Below are 22,492 nucleotides of genomic sequence, written 5' to 3'. Positions count from 1 at the left end.
GCTTTTCTGCCCACCCCATAAAATATTCACTTGCTTCAAATAATTTATAGGAATGTATAGTTACAAAAAAAGGACCAGTGGGAGTTTGCCCAGGGAAAGATTGAATGGAAAACCGAGAAGAAATTGGCCACAAGTAAATATTAAATAACTATTTTTCTTTCCAGTATATGCTGCAGCTGAAAGAAAAAGTTTAACAAAAATGTCAATATATTGAATCAAAAAAGTATTGATCCAAGAGGGAAGAATGTCACATATGAGGTTGCATTCATCCAATTAGATGAAGATTCTTCCAATGTGATACTGAAAAAATTTGGGAATTGGAAAAAGGAACGCCCTTATGTTCAACCTGTATCCTGCAGTTTTTCTTGCTTCTCCCTAACTCTTTATGTGTGCTTCCAAAGTCCATCCAGAACTGTCTTGTCATTATATTCTTGTTCCACTGAACTCAAATACTTGTTAGAATATTTTTAAATGCATTGACTGGCATGTAGAGTACATAAGACCTGGGCTGTATGTACAGCGCAATCAGGATGCAGGTCCAGTTAAAGTCATAAGACAACCATGGAGGTGGCTTTTTCCTTAACTCACAGAGTTTTAACTGAAACTGGTGTAATATATTTCAGTTTATTTAACAATATTTATTTAGCTCTACCCCTCATAATTCTCATTGTAAATCGTACTAATGTTATTAATGTTAGTCACAAAGATTACTTTGCAGGTGATGAGGACTGTGAAAAAAAAAAATATAGATACAGATTTATTCCAAATATCTGCTTTAATTTTGCAGGCTATGCAAAAGATCATAATCTGACATAAATGTATGCAATTCCGTTGAAGTCTTTGCTCTACAGCAGGGTAGTATTCGACCCAAGCTTCTGGATGAGTTCAAGCTGCAGTGTCACCAAGATTAGATAATTGCATACTCGCTCATTTTACAAGCACTGCTGCAAAGCCCTCCAAAAATTGTGAGCACTTTTGAAAAGACCTTTCACAGCTGTGCCTAAAAGGCTAAAATTATACTGTGCTACTATGTGAGATGCTAAACCACAGCTTCACAGTGGAGCAAAATGGCAAGGAAGCGTTCTGCTTTGAGGAATGTTCAGTGATGAACTTGGCATTCCTGCAGTGTGGTTCTTTCATCTGTCGCATGGTAGACCACTGGTCAAAGCTGCTTCGTTTAATCCTGTTATTCAAGCACTTTCAGAGTAGCAGGAATGCTCTGCTATAGATTTTACTCCTCTGCTTTGTTACATGGCTTTCTGCTTTGTTCTATAGCGTGAAGACATTTGACTATAACATTTACTGGCATTTAGTAAGCTTTTTTAAAATATTGCTGCTTTTATCGTCTTATCCATTCCTGAAAGCAGAGCTAGTAAAATCTTGAGTGATACTTCAGAGATGTAAGGTTTGCATTTAACATCAACATTACAAGTCTGATTGTAAAAACAAACACAAACATAGCCTTCTGCATCTGACATGAACAATACGATATGCCAATCATATCCTGGGCTGCACAAAAAGAAGTGTGGCCAGCAGGTCAAGGGAGGTGATTCTGCCCCTCTACTCCGCTCTGGTGTGTCCATCTCTGGGGCCCTCAGCATAGGAAAGACATGGACCAGTTGGGGCGGGTGCAGAGGAGGGACACAAAAATGATCAAAAGGCTGGAATGCCTCTCCTATGAAGACAGGCTGAGAGTGTTGAGTTTGTTCAGCCTGGAGAAGAGAAGGCTCTAGGGAGACCTTATTGTGACCTTTCAGTACCTAAAGGGGACTTATAAGAAAGATGGAGAAAGACTTTTTTACCAAGAGCTGTAGTGACAGGACAAGGAGCAATGGTTTTAAACTGAAAGAGGGTAGATTTAGATTGAATATAAGGAAGAAATTTTTTATGATGAGGGAGGTGAGACCCTGGAACAGGTTGCCCAGGGAAGTTGTGGATGCCTCATCATTGGAAGTGTTCAAGGTCAGGTTGGATGGGACTTTGAACAACCTGGTCTAGTGAAAGATGTCCCTGCCCATAGCAGGGGGGTTGGACTAGATGATATTTAAGGTCCCTTCCAACTCTAACCATTCTATGATACTTTGAAAGGTGCTGAGAGCCTGACTTAATTATTATGTGAACCTTCATTGCTTTGTTAGAGTAAGATTATTTTAAGAGTGTGTCCTTTGAGTAGTGATTGAAGAGGAGGAACTCATTTTCCAGAGATGCAGTGTGGTCGACTCTCTGTACTGCATTACAGCTTGAGTACAAGTGTAATTGCATGTGTTGTTGCTTCTTTCACCACAAACGCATGAAAGCCATTTTTTTTTAAATTCCACAACAGCTTAAACTGATCTATATCAGGGCAGATGTGCTTTTGTTACTCACCATGTCCTCTGAACTAATTATTTCTACCCCTTTCCTTTTACCACTGCTTGTACCACCAGAGCCCGCAGTAAGTTCAGAGAGCTACAGAGGCAGAAAACCTTGTCCCTCATGCACGCCAGGGCTCAGTTTCTGCCTGGGTAGCTGTCTGGGCCATGTCTTCACAACATGAGCACAAGGGAGAGCTGGAAACATGTGGCTGAGGCGGCACAGTACACCAAAAAACAACAGGCATGTTATTTATTGCAGCAGTATATGCTTATTATTTATATTTAAAGATGTTCAATTGTTCAATCAAAAAGAACAATGTTCTTTTTTTCTCTTTTTTTTTTTTTTTAACAAAGATGCTTCTTCCTGGGATAACTTCATGTCCAGCTTAAACCAGACACACATTCTTAAGATTACAAAATAGGGTCATATACGTTGTTTGGAAAAGTATTCCTGGGTAAAAAAGAATGATTTTACCAATTTCAGAGAAGTGCAATAATGTACAGGGAGTCCTGTAGAGGCTGAACTCCAGCAATGCTCAAATCGCTTCTCTTTGAATACTCCTGTTAACACTTTGGGCTAAAATACTTCATGTTTTACACCTTCCTAGAGTACGTTTGAAAAAGGTAAAAACTAAAGCTTTTGAAAGAAATGACACAATCCAGTCTTTGTAAGCATTTCGAACTTTGGCTACCAATGAATCCCCTGAAATACTTTGCTAGCCCATTCCTGAAATTTTCTTTGCATTTATTTGCTTTTAAACCTCATAAAACCACTTGGCCAACAGCCAGGAGGGGGATTAGGGTTGGCTTCCTAAGTACTGAAAAAGTAGTAATTTTCTTGGCTACAAATATGTGGTAGCAATCACCTCCCAATAATAGCCGTTAGAGGATGGAGAAATGCCATGCCCAGATCTATGTATAATATGAATGGGATTCATTTAACTTCAGGGACCTAGAAGTTCAGTGTCAGTGCTCAGCTATTTGCCTCTCCTTCAAGGGCCCTTCACCGGGCAGATGGAAGGCATCAGGTCTTCTAACTCCTTTAATGCTTTAATAACTTTTATTTCATAAAAAAAAAGTTCAGCCTGTTCTGAAAACTTGCTGGATAATTTGGCTTGCATACTATTGGAGTCCCAGGTAAATAATCCTCATTCAAAGTACATTTCTTGTATTATTTTCTTCTTTCAAAGTATACTTATGTCTCTAGTGTTACCCAGTCTAACAACAACCATGTTCAGCTTTTGTGGTAGTATGTGTGACCACATTGGCTGCTCGAATATATAGTGTGGGGGCTTTTGAAAACTTAGTAAAGTAAATACAGACAAGTTTGTAGCTACTTTCTGTTTCTTTCTGGTTTTGTCCAGTTTATTGGCAAGGATTTGGTTAAAGGGAAGCCTAGAGTAAAATAGCCGTTCTTGTTGCCTGGTTTTCAGTGGGAAAATGAAGCATCAAACATTACAGCTCCCATGTAAGCCAAGTGAATCAATAAAGTAGATTTATTTGGTTGTTTGGTCTGTGTAGCTCTGAAATTGCCTATTTGCCATGGCTAATACTTTCAATTTGTTAACATAGCACACACTCAGCCCTGCAAGACCCAGTTCCCCATATCCACCAAGCAAGCTAATGGAAATTAATGGTGATCTGCTTGAGTAACAACTGAGTAGTCATCACACAACTGAGCATTTGGCTCCCTGATAGTGAAATTACCTCCAATACTACCAAAAGGAATAAGATAAGAACCAACAAGTGACCTACATGCCTGCAATTTTAATGTAGCAATGCCTTTAGGTGCCTGACACCTGAAATTGAGAATTTGGAACCCATATTTCTCAGGAGATTTTCATATGAAAACTTCAGGAAAGTTAGACAAAAGATCAAGGATCTGTGTAAAGGTAACCAGTAGGGAATACAGGAATGCAAGACACTAAATATGTCTTCTGCCTTGCCTCATCTTCCTGGTCCCTTGACTAGAGGCTGGAGGGAGGCACGTCTCTCCACTTGGGACTGACAGACACCAGTTTTCTGGCATACTACAAAGAACTGAGCGGAGCTCACGATTTCCCTCAGAAATGTGGTTGCCAGAAGATTCTGGTGCCAGTTAAACCATTTATTTGCAGACCATTGCAGGCTAGTGGCTAGAGCATGTGCGTGGGAAATAGGTGAGGCTGTGTCTATTCCCTTCTCACGCATGGGGATCACACCCATGGCATTTCCTCTGCCTGAAGGGGCTATAGCTACAATGCTGGTCTGGGCAGGACCTGGGATTGTGGAAGTGTGATGTACAGCTCACTCCTGGCCCAAAACAGTAACCTAAATTAGGAACCCAGTGGCAAAATGTCCAGCTGGGAATGAGGGGACAATTTTAATGCTTTCCCCCAGGCTATCTGCACATTTGGCAATGCAAACAGAGCTGCAATGTCCTCCTTGCATCCAAATTCCCTAAAGGCTCAGCAGCGAGGTCTGCTGGCTGGCCCATGTTGTGCCCAGGTGCCTCTTCCCTGTGTTTCCCACTCCAGTGTTAATGCAGGCAGAGCAGGCTAGTGCCCTTCTGTGCAGAGTGGCAAGGCACTCTCTAGGAGGGTCTGCAAGCCTCTCCGCTAATTAAGAAATCCTAGAGACCTTGGGGCTGGAGGTGGGTGTGCAGCTATTCACCCTGAGAAAGCTGCGCGGGGTGGAAAGGAAGCTCTCTAAGGAACTTGCAGCCAAACAGGGAGGTAGCAAGTGAATTTTCAAGGTTTCTGGGCGTAGAACACCAACTGAGAAAGGGATATTTTTGTGTCACACCTCTGTACTTAGCCGCAACCCCCACAAGTCCTGTTTCGTGCTGTTAAAACCATTTCTTCCTCCAAAGGTATGTCAGCACTATTGTGAAAGATAGCATTGCAGAATTATCAGAGCAGAATAATTAAATGAGAAGTTTTTTCCGGTTCTTTCTCCAAAAAGGCCCTTCTTTCTTATCCTTTCTTTAGACCTCGGCAAAGAAGTGTTGCTCTACTGCCCTCTTTTGAATCTTCCCCCTTATACCCTACTTTCTGACTAAATTTGACCCCCCTTGTTGGCCTTGTGCAAGTGGCTGTGCAGGGAGGGTCGTCCCACTTTCTGGATAACCCTATGCTAATTGTAATTGAAGCCCTGTTCAGCTTAGTACTGTGGCTGTAGAAATCAGGACAGAGCCAGAGAGATGTCATTACTAAGTAGGATGCTGTGCTTGTCCTCAGACGAGCTTCAGGACTAATCCCAAGGTGTCAATGGTATTACTGTAATAGCTGAAGCAGGAGGAATATCCTAGGACATAATGAGCTATGCTACATTTATGAAGAAAGAAAGAACAATATTCTAGTTTTAAAAACAGACTGGGATTTCATACGTAACTATTATAAGCAACAGAGGATGAAGATTTAATACCATACTGGGTTTTAGCAATGAGCTTGTGATTAATCACTGAATACGGATGTTCTAAAACTTAAATGTGTGAAGCATATTATATTATCTTAACATCAAGCATGGACATTGTTGGCCTTACAGAAAATGGATAAATAGTATAGAAACAGGAATCAGGGCAGCACCTACGCTCTGCATGAGGCTGCTCTGGACTATCCAGCCGCCCTTGGGCTGCTAGCAGGCTCTCCATGGGCAGTAATGCCATTTGGTGTAAAAAAGTGATAGTTCTAGCTCAAGAGACCCAAACTCCAGGGCACTCGAGTGTGCTGCTTTGCACATCCCAGCTTGCCTGTCCTGTCACACATGAACCTGGATAGCTGGAGATGGGGGCAGAGCCGTGGAGATGCCAGTCTGTTCCTCCGCCCAGAGCCTGACGGGGTCCATCTTTCAGGGCTCCCCTTTCTGTGCACTTTTTACCTGCATGTACCTTTTCATTTCAGTGAAGCCATCAGCCGTGACCCAGTACTGATGCTAACCCAAGCGTGCTGTAGTGCTATGGGCCCTTCTTATGGTTAAAGTAGAGAAAAGGCACTTCTTAGTCAGGGGCTTTATATGAGGATTGTTAAAATATTGTTGATCAACAGTTGTTGAAATTGTTGTCGCTGGAAAGGGCTCCTGCCAAAGGGAAGAAGAAAGAGGCACTAGATTTTGATGTAGCATATCAGCCATTCCTGTGGTTAGATCTGGCTAGAAGAAAGACTAGAAATATCAAGACTATATAAGATTTAGTGTGGGAAATAATTCTTACTCATTTACTTGTATGCAGTATCATATGGCACAGTCATCACGGTTAACAGAGGGGAAAATAGTGTGTTAAATATTTTACAGATGGCTTTTTTTTTAATTAGGAGAGATAGGTGCAATAAACATTTTAAATAGCTCTTTCAGTACATAAAAACAAATGTTCACCAAATCTTACAAGGATAAGATTTACCTGCAGCTCCAGCTATAACCCAATATAGTGCTGCAAACCCTTCCAGCACAAAGTACAGGAAAAGCAGATGTGTCACAGGTAACTTCAATTGCTATTGATTTTGCTTATGTGTTCTAGGTCATAATGTTGTGTTGATCTCTGTGCCGTTCGTGGAAAGCAATGTGTATTTTGAACATGTTGGCAGTCTGTAAGGCAAAGTCCTTCCTTTGCCTGCTTTTCACCAAATCCCTATAGATGTGGCAGAAGTAATGAGAGTAGCAAGAAAAATAGAGGTACCTACCAGACTGGCTTTACACCACACTGCAGAACGCTTTACAATACAGTACCTAACTGTATGAACACACATATTCGTGCTTGTATCTCTGCTCATTGCACAGCTCACCAAGCCCCGTTGTTTATATGCCCATTAATCTTTTTGGCAGTTTTGAACCAATACGTACTGCAGTGAATAATCTAGCGAAGATGTAGACAATTCCAGGAGTTTACTTCTGATCTAGCTGGCCAATTCTTGCTTCAACTGAGTTGTCTGTCATTGCTGATCAAATACAACTATGTGGCTGACAGTGTAATTATGTATTATTTCTTTGTCATTTGCCTGTCCCATTACCTCTGGAACACCACAATGGTTCTGGCAAGGCTCAGACAGTAATAAGGCTACTTCTTATTGGAGACAAATCCTCTGAATCCTCTTTTCCATCACTTCCTGTTTTATGTAATCTCAGTGACACATGACGGCAATACTCCCAGTTGGATCTGGTAGGAGGTTGCGTCCACATGTGCTATGTTGACCTGGAAGTGCCACACCTTTAGTACATTTTGAAATTACATATTTCTGCTTTAGGTGAGGACAGTTACAACTGATCTTGTATTTTTCTTCCCCTACGAAAATTGGTACTTTCCAGACCATTTCAAGATGAGAAAAGCTGTTACAGTGCTGTTGCAGAGACAAATGTTACACAAGTGATTGTGTGGCTCACTACATGTAAAGCAGACTAAGCATCCAAGTCCATGTGCCTTTTTCCCATTAAGTTCCTGGGTTTCAGATATGTAGTATGCTCACAGGATTGTTTGCCCAGGTAGAAAACACTTCACTCAGTTTGTAAGCTGTCTGAAAAATAAAGTTGTGTGAGTGCTCACTGTTTGACTGTGGCCGAAGGTGATCTATAGGCATGTGTAACCACTAGTGGTCCATGAGACAGCAGAAGGCAGAGAGCTTTGCTTGCTTGAACTCCCACAACTGCAAAGCAATATGATGATAGAAGGCGACCCCTGGGTATTTTTCCCAGGAAGGCCAGATAGGTGTTGATTTAGGATAAAAAGAAACCCAAAAGCTACCAATCCAGTCGTCTCCAAGCCTTTGGACTTGTGGCTGTGCTCTGCCTCTCCAGTACTTTGTGTGGCTGAAGCAGTCATTCTCGACAGCCTGAGGGTTACTCTGCCGTGTGTCTACCCACAGTCCAGCGGAGCTGCCTGCATTAGGGAGCATGAAATCCCATGGTGTTCCCAGTTTCTCTCTCTTTTCTTGCCACACGTGCTTGTAGACCTAGCTAGAGATTAGCCAACCTCTGGCTTTCTCTAGCCCCAGAAATATGCCTTTTGAGCTGCCATTACACCTATCTGCAAACCAGATCTTTGTGGGGTTTTTAGATAATTTTTAAAATATCCAGCTTCTTCATAGGTCTGCAGCCGTATGTGTAGGTTAGAAGCAGATAAATCAGGACAACCGAGGTAGCCTCAGCAGGAAAAGACACAGAGCTTAACCCAGATCTGCCGCTGCCCATGCACATGGAGCCATACCCCACATAAGCTGAACTTACCGCCAGCGATCCATGGAGGAGACCAAATTAAAAGCATACCTCTCTCCAGTGAAATCAATCATGAGCACACACAAGGCTGGACAGACACACACATGTGGGCATGCACGCGGGGTCCAATTTAAGTCTAAAAAGATGCTTTTGCACAAAGACAAGGAATTTATCGTAGCAGATAAAGTCTAATTCTGCTTTTGTTTTTGTTGTTTAATTCCCAGAAGGGTCAGCTACAGCGTGTCTCTCCAGGAAGACTTCACAATGAAAAAGACAACCCACAGTTGCTTTTTAATGATCATCCTTCTACTTGTAAGTATGAGAAAACTGAACTGCTCACGACACCTGCCAAATTTAAACTTGTGGTGATGTTCAGAAAAATGAGTACTGAGTTGTATTTGTTATACTGCACAGGTGAAGGAATGAGTTCCCCTACTGATAAATTTCAAAATAAGGTTAATAAAGTTTCTAAATAAGATGTTTCGTAAAAGTTTGAACTTGAAACCATTGTTTCTTGGTGAGACAGAACTGCGAGTCTGAAGAAGGTAATGCATGTGATTTTTCATTTCTGTGTTTTACAGGCTGCAACATATCATTGACATGGAAATTTATGTGTTTGAAAACTTCCTTAACATTGTTGTGTGAGACTTAGACTGACTTACGTAATTGTCGATTTTCAGCGTTAATAGTTACTCTGTGATTAGAAAAGCAACTGAAATGGGAAATAACAGTATAGAGTTTAGTTATTCAGTTCAAATGCTATTTTCAACTGTTTAATATCAATATTACAGTTATTTCAATATATGCAGCATGGCTAAGTACCTGTTCTAAATATGTAGTAAATTCATTTCTACCTGACTGAATACCTCTCATTTAAGTTGAATTCTTTCTCTGATCTCTACTTGTGAAACCTCAAATTATTAGCAATTATCATAAAATCGTAGACATTACAGGTGGTAGTCAGAAATGAGAATAGTGCCCAGAGCCTCAGTTACAGAACAGTCAGAATATGGCTGGACAATGCTACTGGGAACAAGCACCTCTCTACCTTGGTGTGGTAGTAACTTGCATGCTGGCCGCCACCTTACTCCCCAGTTAACCGTTTATCTCTGTGTTCCTGAAGAAAGCATTGATTCTTACTCTCCTTGTGTTTTATTGGTTAGCTCCTTGGGCCCCTGTGCTTCTTATCTTCTCTTCCAACATTTGAATGTTGAACATTTGTGTGCATCTCCCTATCAACTCCTATCCTTTCTGGCTATAAGTTGTAGAAGCGGGGCTAGAAGACATGTTGGGGAACAGTAGAGACTGCTCTCCCTGGTTTGTTTGTTGGGTTGTGTCCGTTCTCTTCTTTCAGCCTAGTGTAAATTTCCCACAGTGCTGTTTGCCACATAAATTTATATGGATAAAAAGGAGGGAAGGAAAGTAGAGAACAGTAATAGAATGAAGGATAGAAAGAGGTAAAAGAAAACAATTAAATGAGATCATGGAGACTCCAGGAGAACAACAAAGAACACCTCACTTTGCTGAAATACTGAATTCATAGTTCAGGATCAGGACCGTCAACCAAAGAAGAGCTGGAGAGCAGGAGAAAGAATATTTCTGCTAACTTGGTCTCAAAAGAATTTGTCCAGAATTAGTTAATGATTTGAGGAATCGTCCCTGTGCTTGGCAGAAGTCTTCTGCCTTGAGGTATATTGGAGTATTCTGATATTTGTGACCTTTTGTGGCTGTTACACATAGCCCTGCAAGGGATGAGTGTAGCAATGCATTGGCTGGGTTATCACCCATGGCCAGAGATCTCTCTAACAAAACCGGCGGGCAGAGACCAGCCTCCTTCAGGGTTTGAATCCCAGCTGATCTGCATAGCCTCACAGGGGCCTTGGCAAAGAACAGCGAGTCTTCCTATAACAAGTCAACGTCGACTGAAGGAACAGTTCCAGATTATTTTTCTTCCCCAGCCAAGTGACAGGACTGTAAATATTCTGATAACTAAAATTGTCAACAGCATTTCTGAGTGCCTGAGGTGCTCTGACTACAGCATGGATTTGTAGGTCATCTGTGAAGGTCTGGGCTGATCCTTGCCCCGTTGTCCACAAATCTTATAAATCTCTCACCCACGACAGCATGTGTGCAACAGTTGTTCTGTGCTCATTCCTGCAGTACTCCAGGGCTAGGATTTCTTTAAGAAACTCTGCAGTGAGACCTGCATCCTCTTCCTTTTGGATCTCTTTTTACCAGAGGGCTCTCCAACTTCTGATCTCAATGGATAACTTAAGTACATATTTCCTTTACATTTTCACTGTCCCAGTCTCTATATTCCTTTCTTCTCCACTGCAGTGGCTATACTGTGATCTACTTAGACACCACCTAGATTAATTTTTCTTCCAGTAAGGGAGAAGCTGCAGTCATAGAAGTAGATGATGAACGAGCTCTGTTTCCTTGATGACACTTGCCAGAACACTGCTGTTAGATCAAATATGAAAAATATTTGGCATCAGTCATTTTTCCAAAAATTTCCCCACCTGTAGCTGGTAGAAAACGTTATTTTTTTACATTTCATTTGTGACCTTTAACGGGGAAGGGGCGTCTGTCTTTCTCTTCCAAAAGAATTGTTCCCACTCTATTGGTTCTTCTAGTCACTCCTCTGTTCCCAGAGCCGTGAGCCCCTGGGACTTACATGTCAGCCACTGTCTGAGATTGAGAAAGAAGATACAGTAATCAAAGTGCTTTGTGACACAGGGGTGATCTCCCATTCCTGTTCTCTACCCACCCCACGAACCATCTTCCAGATCTTTCTTCTTTGATGGCTTTGGTGGTTTACTGTCATCCTCTCTTCTGTGTCCTGCACTGCCAGCTGGTGACTGCAAGCTGTTGCAAAGCAATGCAACCTATTGATGTCCTTGCTTTCCCCTCTGGGCTCCAGGCTCTCTGCTTATACTGTTTGTCCCACTGCAGGTGCCAGATCCATCCCATGTCTCTCCTTGAATGTTTTGTCCTAGACCTTACTTACAAAGTGTCCATAGACACCGCCCTCCCCACAATCTCCAGGCTTTAGACCTGTCACCAAGGGATGTTGGTACCTTCTGATAGAATCCATCTCTCTTACATATGTCATTTTTTGCATAGAATAAATAGCACTTTACTCTTCTGTGTACAGGTCCATAATAACTCACCTTTGCCAAACAAAAACTAAAGCACCAGTTGCTCCAAAACATAATTCAGAAATAAAACTAACTCCTTATTTTTTTCCTCTTTAATGACTTCCCTTGCTTTTGGATGCACAGTAATGACAGTACTTGCAGCATCACCAGATAGTCCTCTACAATTCAAAGTTAATTCCATTAGAAAATTTAACTGTTCATTATTTCTTAGTTAACTTTGTTCCTGATGCTCTCTAGTTCTTGGTAATTATTGAGAGCCACAGAATGTGACTGAGATTTGTTTCCTCAAGCGTGTGAGCTCCTGTGTGCTGGAGCAATTAGTTCGTCTCTGCAGTCTACATTTCTCTCCACAAGAAAGATGGAGCATCAGCACAGTGTGTGCAGGGGCACGGACATGGAATGAGGAGGAGGAAACAACCTTGGGTCTCTTTCCTGATCAATTCTGCAAGATTTTGAGAAAAGAGAGTTCTATTCTCTGCACGATTTTGTCAAGTAAGAATTGTCATCTAGTGCCTACAAATGGTAGTTTGTTTTTATCCTGTAAATGGGGATTGATGGAGTAGTTTTTCTCACACATTCCGATTCTGTTGTCCTGAGCCAACCACAAAGTGCTCAGTAAGGACAAAATGGATGCTGCAGCTGAAGACCACACTATTATTCAATTAAGTCCATTAGACCAAGATTGTATTTTAAAATAAATTCATTTTGAGTAAAATGACAAATTGTGCAAATTCATTAAGTCCAAATCTGTCAAATTGTTACCAAGCCTCAGTCACTAAACTATGCACAGTTTGGTACATTGTGTCAGCTCCTGAAAGGCTTGTGAATAATTCCCATTCACAAAACATGGAAATAAATTACGTGAAAGCCTAAATGTAAATTTCAGTAACTGCACAAACTGCGGTGTTTTGGAACACAGCTGCAGTAGGTTCAAATCTCCAAAAGCCAATTAGTAAAACATTTGCCACCGTTATGAGGGCACTGCTTGTGGTGTACCCATTTGACCCTCACAGCTGGGACCGCAATACACACCGCTGAGGTGGTGCGGCCACATGCTCCCCTGGGCTCCTGCCACCTCCTGCCACCGCTCAGCGGCTCTCACCACGAGGCTCTAAAACCTGTGCCTGTGTGGGCATCGTTAACACAAGCCTTTTCCTGCTTAGACAGCAGACCTCCAACACCTGGTTCAGAGAAGGTCCCACCTTTTGGTGGGCCAGAAGAGCTGCTGAAGATCTGTGGGAACCTCCCGTGGCACACTTTGTCATGCTTGCTGTCTGGCACTGCTGGGAGCCCAGGGGCGTCCCCAGTCACTTGGGATGTACCCCTCGGATGGTCCGGCTGGTCAGTGGAGCTGCATCTGCCACGTGCATCAAACCATTGGGTCTGTGTGCCTGTGGGTGACACAGGTGCTCATGGTCTCCTTGCCCTCTCCTCTCACATCGACGGAGACAGTTTCATCACCTGAAACCATGCCTTTGAAAGCTGTTGTTCTGAAGTGCACATTTCCCTTTGTAACTATGGGTTGCTTCAAGCTGTAAGGAAGTGGGCTTGCAAGTTCTGGACCTCTTCTCACACAAGGGACACTCAGGAAAGCAAGATGCTGCTGATTTAAGGTGGCGAGAATTAGTGTGAGAATTTGAGACGCAAGCTGCTCACAGTTTCCGAAGAGGGAGAGGAATGCAGTATTCTGCTCTGTTCACCCCAGTTTCAGGGGTGATCAGGACTTTTTGTCTCCATCTTTGCTTTTTTGAAAAAGTAAGAATGTTGCTATGCTGCTGAATGCCCCAAAGAGGCCTCTTGCAAGATGATAATCAGAGCTGCAAGCAAAAATCGGTGAAGTATTCTGCAGTCTTCCTTTAAGCCCGCAGTTCGCATCAGACTACTCTGGGAGTAAAGCTTCCTCACAAGTCCTGCAACAATGGAAAAGAACTGTGAGATTCATGAGTTGCTTTTCATTACAAGTGCCTTGTCTTCATCTGCTGTGGCTGATAATCTCGTGCCTTCTTAAACAGCTGCCAAAATCTGCAAAGTCAGTCGTATGGGATCTCAGCGTGAGATAATTTCCATCCTGCTTCAACAGCAATTGAGTATGGGAAAATTTTAACATTCAGTGGTTAAGTAAAGCGTGTCATGTCAAGGTATTTCCCGAAAGAAATTTTCTGCTGTTTCCTAGCACATTTGTGATGGATAAGAAATTATTGTTATGTTTACTGAGTACGATGCACTAATGACCTTCCTAAGGCATCATGGTTGCTTTTTTCTCTGTCCTAACTCTAGCAGCTGTGAAAAGTAGTTCAAACATAATTGAGGTATGAGAGGGTCTCTGCAACCGGTCTAAATCATGCAGAGCTCTCGCTCAAGGATGTGATGTATTGAAGGACAGGAGTTTAGTGACCCACAAAGTGACTACACATAGCAGTTTTGAAAGAAATGTACCACATGAATGTTTGAGCTCATAGAGATCAATAACGAACACTTAGAGCATCCAGAATTTGAAAAGTATTTTGACTGAGCTCAACAATAAATGTTGCAAAATTACTGTATTTAGTGGAAAGAGGGAAAAAACAAAAGCAAAGAAAGCCACAAATGCCTTCTTTTCCTAAATGTCATGTGAAGTCAACAGTTAGTATACTTCAAGCGCCTTGATGGTGGAAGAAAAATACTTGGGCATCCTTGTTCATCATGTCCAAAATTTTGTGGAAGAAAAAAGAAGGAATTCTATGCTTGCTTTATCTGGATTCTCTCTCGCAGAAATAGGCACAGTCTTGCACAGGTTAGTAGCAGGTGTCTGTCTTACAGAAACCGGGGCACTATTTGTTCATTTTCATATAGTTTAATAATGAAGCCAATTTGCTTTCTCTAGATTCCTTTATTAATTCTAGGTATACAATGAACTTCAACATTCCCAGCAGAATGTTTTTTTTTTCTTTGTAATGATAATTCATTTTCTTATAACAGTCATTTGTCACGTGGTGGCTTGGTGGTCGTATGTATGACGTCATTTACTTGGACTTTTAGGAGTGACATCATATGTACGGCTGCTAAACTGCTGCATGGGACATCACTTAAACAGTTTTCTTCTGAAGAAATCATACCAATCATTTTCAGGCTATGAACACATCCTGATTATTAAGTTGTGAATTATTTATTTTTCTTTAATAAAGAATATTTATAAATGAATGAAGCATTCCTTTATTTTATCAACATCATTTATATTTCCATCTGAAGTAACTGATGGATGGGAAGGGTTTTTAATGTGCAGTAATGGACTCTGAACATTCACAATTTGTTCAATACCATAGGTAGTAACCAGGTGAAAATTATTTAATCTTGGCTTTTTTTATGGTGAAAACGTGTTTTAAAACTGAATTCCTAAAATACCTAGATATAATCATGAAAACATAGTAGCAAGGGTGATTTCTAATCATTAATTCCATGAGAGCACACACACACACAGACTTGTGGGACGTTTCCAGCCTCTCCCATTAGCACGCTACACGCTAAGCTTTCACCCCATGTAGCCATGCCCAGGCTTCTGCTACCTCTGGTAAGAGGACAGTGACCCAGAGATTTCTTTCTGCCCCATTTGCTCTTTCCTGACCCCCACGGTAAGGAGCACAAGAAGAACGAAACGATATTATCCGACATCACAAACTGTACCAAGGTTTTTGTCTGACTGATCCCCAGGAGTACAAGGCTGGATCATCAGCCCACTGAACTGACTTCGGGGACATCAGGCTTTAAGCTCTGAGTCCCAGAGTGGTGGTAGACCTGTGATTCTCCTACACATGGTAGCAAACACCAGCACTGCAAACAGGTGTGACTGCTCAACCTCCAGCAAGCCACTACGTTTATTTTTCATTAGTCTGCTGAAAGGGTCATCTGATTTTAAGGTAGAGGAAAACTTTGCTCAAACTTCCATGGCCAGCCTGTCAAATCTAGGTGACTAGAAATGAATAACAGCCATCAAAGGGAAGAGCACATTTAAAGGGCATATCACAGGTGAACAACACCAGTAACTCACCTATGTAAAACCCCTTAATTGGATTTCCTGCGCAACCCATTCAATTACGTCAAAAGTGCCTGAAAAGATTTGTGCGCAACCAACTTTGAATATCTGAGTCTTTATGTTTGGTAATAAGAAAAAAAAAAAGATAATTTAAGAGACAGCTGTAACCTAGTATTATTATTCCAGTCTTTATCCAAACTTGCTTCAGATTTACTGTAGGCCACTAAGTGTTTTCCACTGATGAAGTAATTTCCATTGAGCTTTAGGGACCCAGTCTCATCCATATTTTTAATCTTTCTGAGTGAATTCCTGGCCCATATGTGGGCAACAGAAATTTTGCTGGCAATATCAGCTGGGCCGTGATTGCCTTGCTCAGAGGCGGGAGAATGGGCGGTCCTCCTGGTTACGTGGTTGAGCACTTTAAGTAATTGCGTGCGCAGTCCAAGGTGCTTATCCTATTCACCACCACAGGAACTCTCTGCCTCCAAATATTAAAGTATTCTCATTAACCTGTACCCAACATGAGCTGACTTCTTCAGGAATTGGATTAGTCCCTTACACACAGCAAGTTATGAAACTGACCGTTAAGAGTAAGCTGTCTTCGGTCTCTGAATCGTATCTTACCCCCTAAAATCATCATCCCTAGTTACAAACTGTTATATCTTTGCTAGTTAAAAGATGTAAATAGGGAATTCTTTTTCGAATGGCATGTCGTACTTTTGATTTCAGCTTATGTGTTTCTGTACTGTTCAATCTCCCGGTAATGATCGGTCCTTTTAAAAATGGTGTGTAAAAGAGGCTCAAAAATAGGAGGAATAGGAGGAAAGTTCCGTAGCACTGAACAGTTTCTACGGTTTCTGTCTGTGTAGCTGGCATTTGCCAGTTGTTTCACGTCTGTGTTGTGCTTTGTTCTGTACAGATAAAGCAAATGAAACTGCAACAGTATTTATGGCGAGCAGCACCAGTCTTTCTGGTCTCTGTCAGTGTGAAATGATTTTGATTTTGTTTGGTCAAACAGATCTGGAGAACAGATCATCTCCTTCCTAGAAGAAAACAAAAATAAAAAAAAAAATTATTTCAGGGGAAGGAAAATTGGTGATGTTTTCCAAGCATAATCACATGGTTATGCTTTCAAAACATGAGTGTGTTCCCAAACTGGCCCAGAGAAACAGAGGGATCATTGAGAACAGAGGCAATGCCACAGAAGCCTCCCGTAGCTTTCTTTGACAGTACCATTATACCTCTCTTGAATGCAAACAGCTTGAAACTGAGGTATTATTCAAAATAAGAAAGAAAGAAAGAAAGAAAGAAAGAAAGAAAGAAAGAAAGAAAGAAAGAAAGAAAGAAAGCACGGAGTATCTATGAATCACTTCAGAGGAGTACCGAAGCCTGTGGCGATACATGGGCACAAAGGGCTAAGACAGACCTGAGAGTATTCGAAGAACCTTACCTGCGCTTTCCCACACTTCTTGCTGGATTTAGTTTGGTTTTTAAATGATCTTCATAGACTCCAGCTACTCCCTTTAATCTTCTCTCAAGTGAGAGATCTGTAATATGTTTGGCTTTGCTTCTGTATTTCTTCTTGTGGCTTTCTAGATGCTTAATTTTTCACTTGGATGGCCCGATGAAATGTTCCAAATGGCTTCACTGTCCAAGTATATATCTATGTGTGTGTGTATACATACACATAAAATTTATATAAAATTGTATCTGCCAGAAAATATCTTCTTTCTTAATCCTCCCATTTTATTTCAAGTACCTATGTCAGTGCAATGAGATAAACTGCCTTCTCTGTCCCCCAGTCTTCAGACAGTATCTGTGTACAGTTCAAAATGAAAATGTTAGTATCAAACAAGATTAGACTGAATTGGGAAAAAATAATTGGATGTATGAATATAAAAAGATTAAACTGAGATGGTTTGGCACAGAAGTATCAGGATAAAGTAATGCCTTTTTTTTTCAGCTAAGTCAAACATACTGTGCTTTTGCTGTATATTTTACCACGGTGTTTTAGCTGTGCAAATGGGAAAAATAGTAATGTGTTAATGAGATGCGATTGCTTGTGATGTGCAATAAAAAAAGGGAATCTACAATTTAAGAAGTAAACTGATATTTGAACTCTCAAACTTGTCACGTTTTCAGTTTGAACAACTACGAATGGCTGCTTAAAGATCTGCATAATAGTATTTGGTGGTAAAAACATCAAGTTTGTGTGTTTGTGAGAGTCCTTAGTTTTGACGCAGCCTGTAAATGACCCTGTATGTGTTTGTGATGGCTTTAGTCGGGCCTAGTACAGGGAAAAATAGAGGGTCATACAAGAAAAGTGCCACAGCAGCATTGCTTTTGCTTGGGGAAGCAGAGGAATTAATCCTTTCCTATCATCTTCGTTCAGAGAAGTGTCCTGATAGAGGATTAAAGCAGAACAGAATTAACTCCACACTCCCAGCTCCACACTCCCATTTCCACCCTGGCTTACAGACTGGGGCTGTGCAACAGAGGGAGGGAGGGAGGGAGGAAGGAAGGGATGGACGGATGGATGGAAAAAAGATAACTGACCTCTCTGTCTGAGATGTTTGCCTTCCAGGGGCAATAATCCTTCCGTTTGCCCTGCAGGCAGCTCAGAGTGGGAGAAGTCAGAAGATGCCACTTGATCAAAGAGGACCTTGTTATTCAGACTCTCAAATTTAGGTACTTAACCTAGAGCTAAGGCCAGGTAGTGAAGTTTAAACTCTCTGCCCTCTCTTTCTATGACCTCAACAGTTGAAGGAGCTCAAAGCAGGTGGCATAAAACATGAAATAATCACTTTCAAGACTGTGGCACTGAGGCATTTTGTCTAAGCAGTCTGGAGAGAAATCAGCACAAGCGAGCAGAAATACATGGGGGTAACTTCAGGAAGATACCAAATTTTTTTTTGCAGATTGCTAAGCTAAACGAAAATATTTTGAAGACTTTATCAAGTATTTCATGGTCCTCTGTTTTGCCAAGAAAAAGGGCTTGGTTGAAATCCTGATTTTATAGTGAGGTAAACTAGTCAAAATTCGGCATTTACTTTGCAAGCAGTATAAGGCCTATCATAATGCTAAACACGTGTGCAAATAAAAGGACTTTGAAGAATGCATATAGAGATTTCCGATCCTCGCTTTTTTATTTTATCCTCCTGGTTTATTCACTTGTACTAACAGTTTTTCCTTTCTGTACAGAGAATGGTTCCAAGTCTTTCTTCTACTGTAAATTATACTGATCCTACATTAGAGCCTGTAGTAACTGAAAATTCAGTCATACGACAGAAGATAATAGATTCACAGTTCAAATGCTATGAAAGGATGAACAGAGCTCCTCCATATAAGAAGAAAGGTAAAAAAGTTTTTAAAAACTCTGTATATTGCCATGCTTGCTTATATGGCTATAAAGAAACATTTTCTTCTGTATACTAACCCATAGTCTTCCTCAAGGTGCAGTAGTCAAATTCACATTTACTTAGCATCCTCTTAAGTGCAAAGAAAGAAAAAAGCCTGGAACGAGTCCAGGGAATGAACAGCTCTTCCTTCCTCCCCATGCAGATGATACCCCCATCACCTATGTTTCTGGCTCAGTGCTTTGCTGCTTGAATATCTCTTGTTCTTGCTTAGGGAATGGCATTCTCCAGAGACTTTCAGCAAGCTCACGCAAAGACCTGGCTGTGAATGGTGATCTCTTAAACATAAATGTCGTTCTGTTTGCTTCGCTCACTGTTTCGCTTTTCTGTCATTCGTGCATTGACTGATAGCCATCATGCTCTGTATCGACGCAGATGTTCCAGCTGTTCTATATTCAGCAGTAACACTAACAAAAAGAGCTTTATAATGCACTGAGAACACATCTTTACTGAATACAAGGCACATATTACGATTAATAAAAAGAGAAATGACAAATAATAGTGGTGTTACAATGGCACCAATGAATGAAGAGACATTTCTGGTTGGGACTATGTGTTCTGGTCACTGTTTCTCACAGAAAATATGGAAGAAGTTCTGAGTGGGCCAGAGAAAAAGTATTGGAGGCATTGTGGGGATTTATGCAAGTAAAGAACAGAGATACTGAGGACACAGTTTAAAGAGAAAATATATTTAAAAATCATGATTAAAAAACCCTGGGCTAATAAATGGGGTGGAGATAACGTGGGATATTTTGTAATACAAGAAAAAAGACATTTCTAGAGCTCTTTACCACATAGATTTTACTGGACTCTGTAAGACTCAAAGAATAATTGGATGTTAAGGTACTGTACTTAATTTTCAGCACAAACAGTTGTGGAGTTCCCAGGAAAGCCCAGTGTCTGGTACAACTTTACAAAGCCGGCCAAGATGTGTCTAATTTTTCCCTGGCATATCCCCAGTCCCTGATGTAGCTCATTTGTAGACTGGCAAAAAGGTAGTTTACATCCTTCCTAATCCTGGGTCTCAGAGATGATGGCAATGAACTGCAGAGAACTGTATAGTATCTCACGCTCAGGAGCCAGAGAGATGACAGAACACAGGTGAGCTGTGGCAACATTGCAAGTGGCCATGTGTCAGCAGAGCTGAAGTAACGGACCATTTACACGCACTTATCTTGCCCATTTCAAGGTGGAATTGATTACCTTAAATCCCAAAGCAATAACAAAATGCAGAGCTCAGGCACACGGGGACACCTGACCATCCCTCTGGGACAGCACAGCGCTCCTACACTCCCTGTCCATCCAAAAATGTAGTATTTTTAGCCAGTGATACAACAATATGGTGTTCAGCTCTTCTGTTTTAGTACTTACACTGTTTTATTTCCTGCAGCACTTAGAAAACATATATATGTGTGTGCGTATCTATATATGTGTGTGTATACACATATATATTTATCGATGTATATGTGAATATATATCCTGTTACTTACCTTGAAAGACACATTCCATAATATATAGATCAACATCAGTGACTTTTTTTCAGGCAAGGCAAATGATTTAAAGCTAGAAATTCCTGCCAACCCCATTCTGCAGTGTCTTGCAAATACAAGGTCAAGTTGCAAATATTTTCTGCTCTTCTTTTTCTTTGGTATTATAAAATGATTCCTAAAAGTCTTTCAGATACGTCTCAAAGCTAGAGAACATGAGAATGCCTGGAGGAAAGATAACAAACTGCTGATATGATGGTTGGTTAATTAAGTGAACAAGTAGCATTAGCACATTTAACTTGACAATGGAAAAATATATGTGCATAAAATCTTAGCTAATGAAGACAAAATGTTCATAAAAATATCTTTTTTGCTATACAGCTACTCTGGAAGACATTAATTTGGAATTTTTTATGCTTTCAATTTTTAATCCACAACTATTTTGACTTAAAAACAGTTATCGGTGCAAATTTGAGCAATTCAGTCGTGTTTTTACAGCTTTCTTGCTTCAGTAAGAAAGCTAATCTGTGGATAATATCAAAAGCGCCAGGAGCAATTAGCTGCCCATATTTTATTAACTTTCAATGGGTATTAGGAGCCTTCCATATGATTCTTTCCAAATCAACCCACATGGTTATACCAGCAATTCTGAAACTCTCTTGGGACCACAGCAAAAAAGGCAAGATGTATCATCTCATTGTATTTCCCTTCAACCTGATGGTCATGGTGATAAATACCTTTTCCCCAACACAAACTGATTTTAAATGGAAAATAACTAAGAAGTATAGGGACTAAATCCACAATGAGTCAGGAAAACACGTTACAGCAAGTGGTCTTATAATGCAGTTTCTGTTGACCATAGTACATAACATCTCTGTAACACAAATCAAGAATGAGCTGTGTTCTGCCTCCCTATATGGCTGTTGGTTCTGGGACTGGGAACACTCCTTGTAGGGGACACAGCATCGACAGTGCTACCTTCCCAGAAGGGGCGTGATGAGGACACGATCACAGTACGCCTACCCAGACAACATCAGCAGGCAGAGTTCGTCTGTTACAAATAGGTCTTGCACCTCGCTTCACTGGATCTGTAGTTATCTGACTGATGACTAGTGTTGAGCAATGCAACAACCTTAACAGGGACCTGTCTCTGCAAACATTGCCTTTAGCTAGGATGTCCCTGCAAGCCCTTCCTACCTTTACATTTCAAAGACTTGATTTTCAGACCTGTTGAATGGCAGAAGGTGAAATGAAAAGTGGGTATCTATAAGGTCTTTGGATAACTGAGGCCCCCCTTACCATTAGAGAGCACATATATGGCCAAAGATGGAAGGAGGATCAAGAAGAGGAATTTGTTCCTCTTCTAGTTAATTCAAAGTTGAGTTCAATAGGCTTAAAAATATTACTTTCCAGTAAAATTAACACCACTAACATCAGGTGAGAAAAAATAAGTACCTTGCAGCACCTGAATCATACACTCATAGACTCATAGAATGGTTTGGGTTGGAAGGGACCTCAAAGATCATCTAGTTCCAACCCCCCTGCCATGGACAGGCACACCTCCCACTAGACCAGGTTGCTCAAAGCCCCATCCAGCCTGGCCTTGGCACTTCCAGGGATGGGGCATCCTCAACTTCCCTGGGCAACCTGTTCCAGTGCCTCACCACTCTCACGGTAAAGAATTTCTTCCTAATATCCAGTCTAAATCTACCCTCTTTCAGTTTAAAAACATTAACCCTCGTCCTATCGCTAAACTCCCTGATAAAGAGTCCCTCCCTATCTATCCTGTAGTCCCCCTTTAAGTACTGGAATGCCACTCAAAGTGTGGCAATAACAAGGGATTTTATTGCAAAAAGAAAATTGTCTGCAGACAGCAGTATTCCTT

General features: G+C 41.1%; 1 protein-coding gene across 1 annotated transcript in view; it reads left to right on the top strand.

Moving 5' to 3' along the window:
• CALCR (calcitonin receptor) overlaps positions 1-22,492 on the top strand; it is a gene marked incomplete at both ends in the record, with an annotated part of 174,480 nt that overhangs the window by 89,716 nt on the left and 62,272 nt on the right. The window contains 2 exons of the mRNA XM_082480051.1: positions 8,759-8,846; positions 18,906-19,059. Coding sequence (XP_082336177.1) covers positions 8,759-8,846; positions 18,906-19,059 — 242 coding nt within the window. The remainder of the gene's footprint in view (positions 1-8,758; positions 8,847-18,905; positions 19,060-22,492) is intronic.

The sequence above is a fragment of the Vanellus vanellus genome (assembly GCF_965231255.1).
Source record: "Vanellus vanellus genome assembly, chromosome: 2".
Lineage (NCBI taxonomy): Eukaryota > Metazoa > Chordata > Aves > Charadriiformes > Charadriidae > Vanellus > Vanellus vanellus.
The sequence above is the reverse complement of the archived record's forward strand: the minus strand, read 5'-3'. Positions and strand labels throughout refer to the sequence as shown.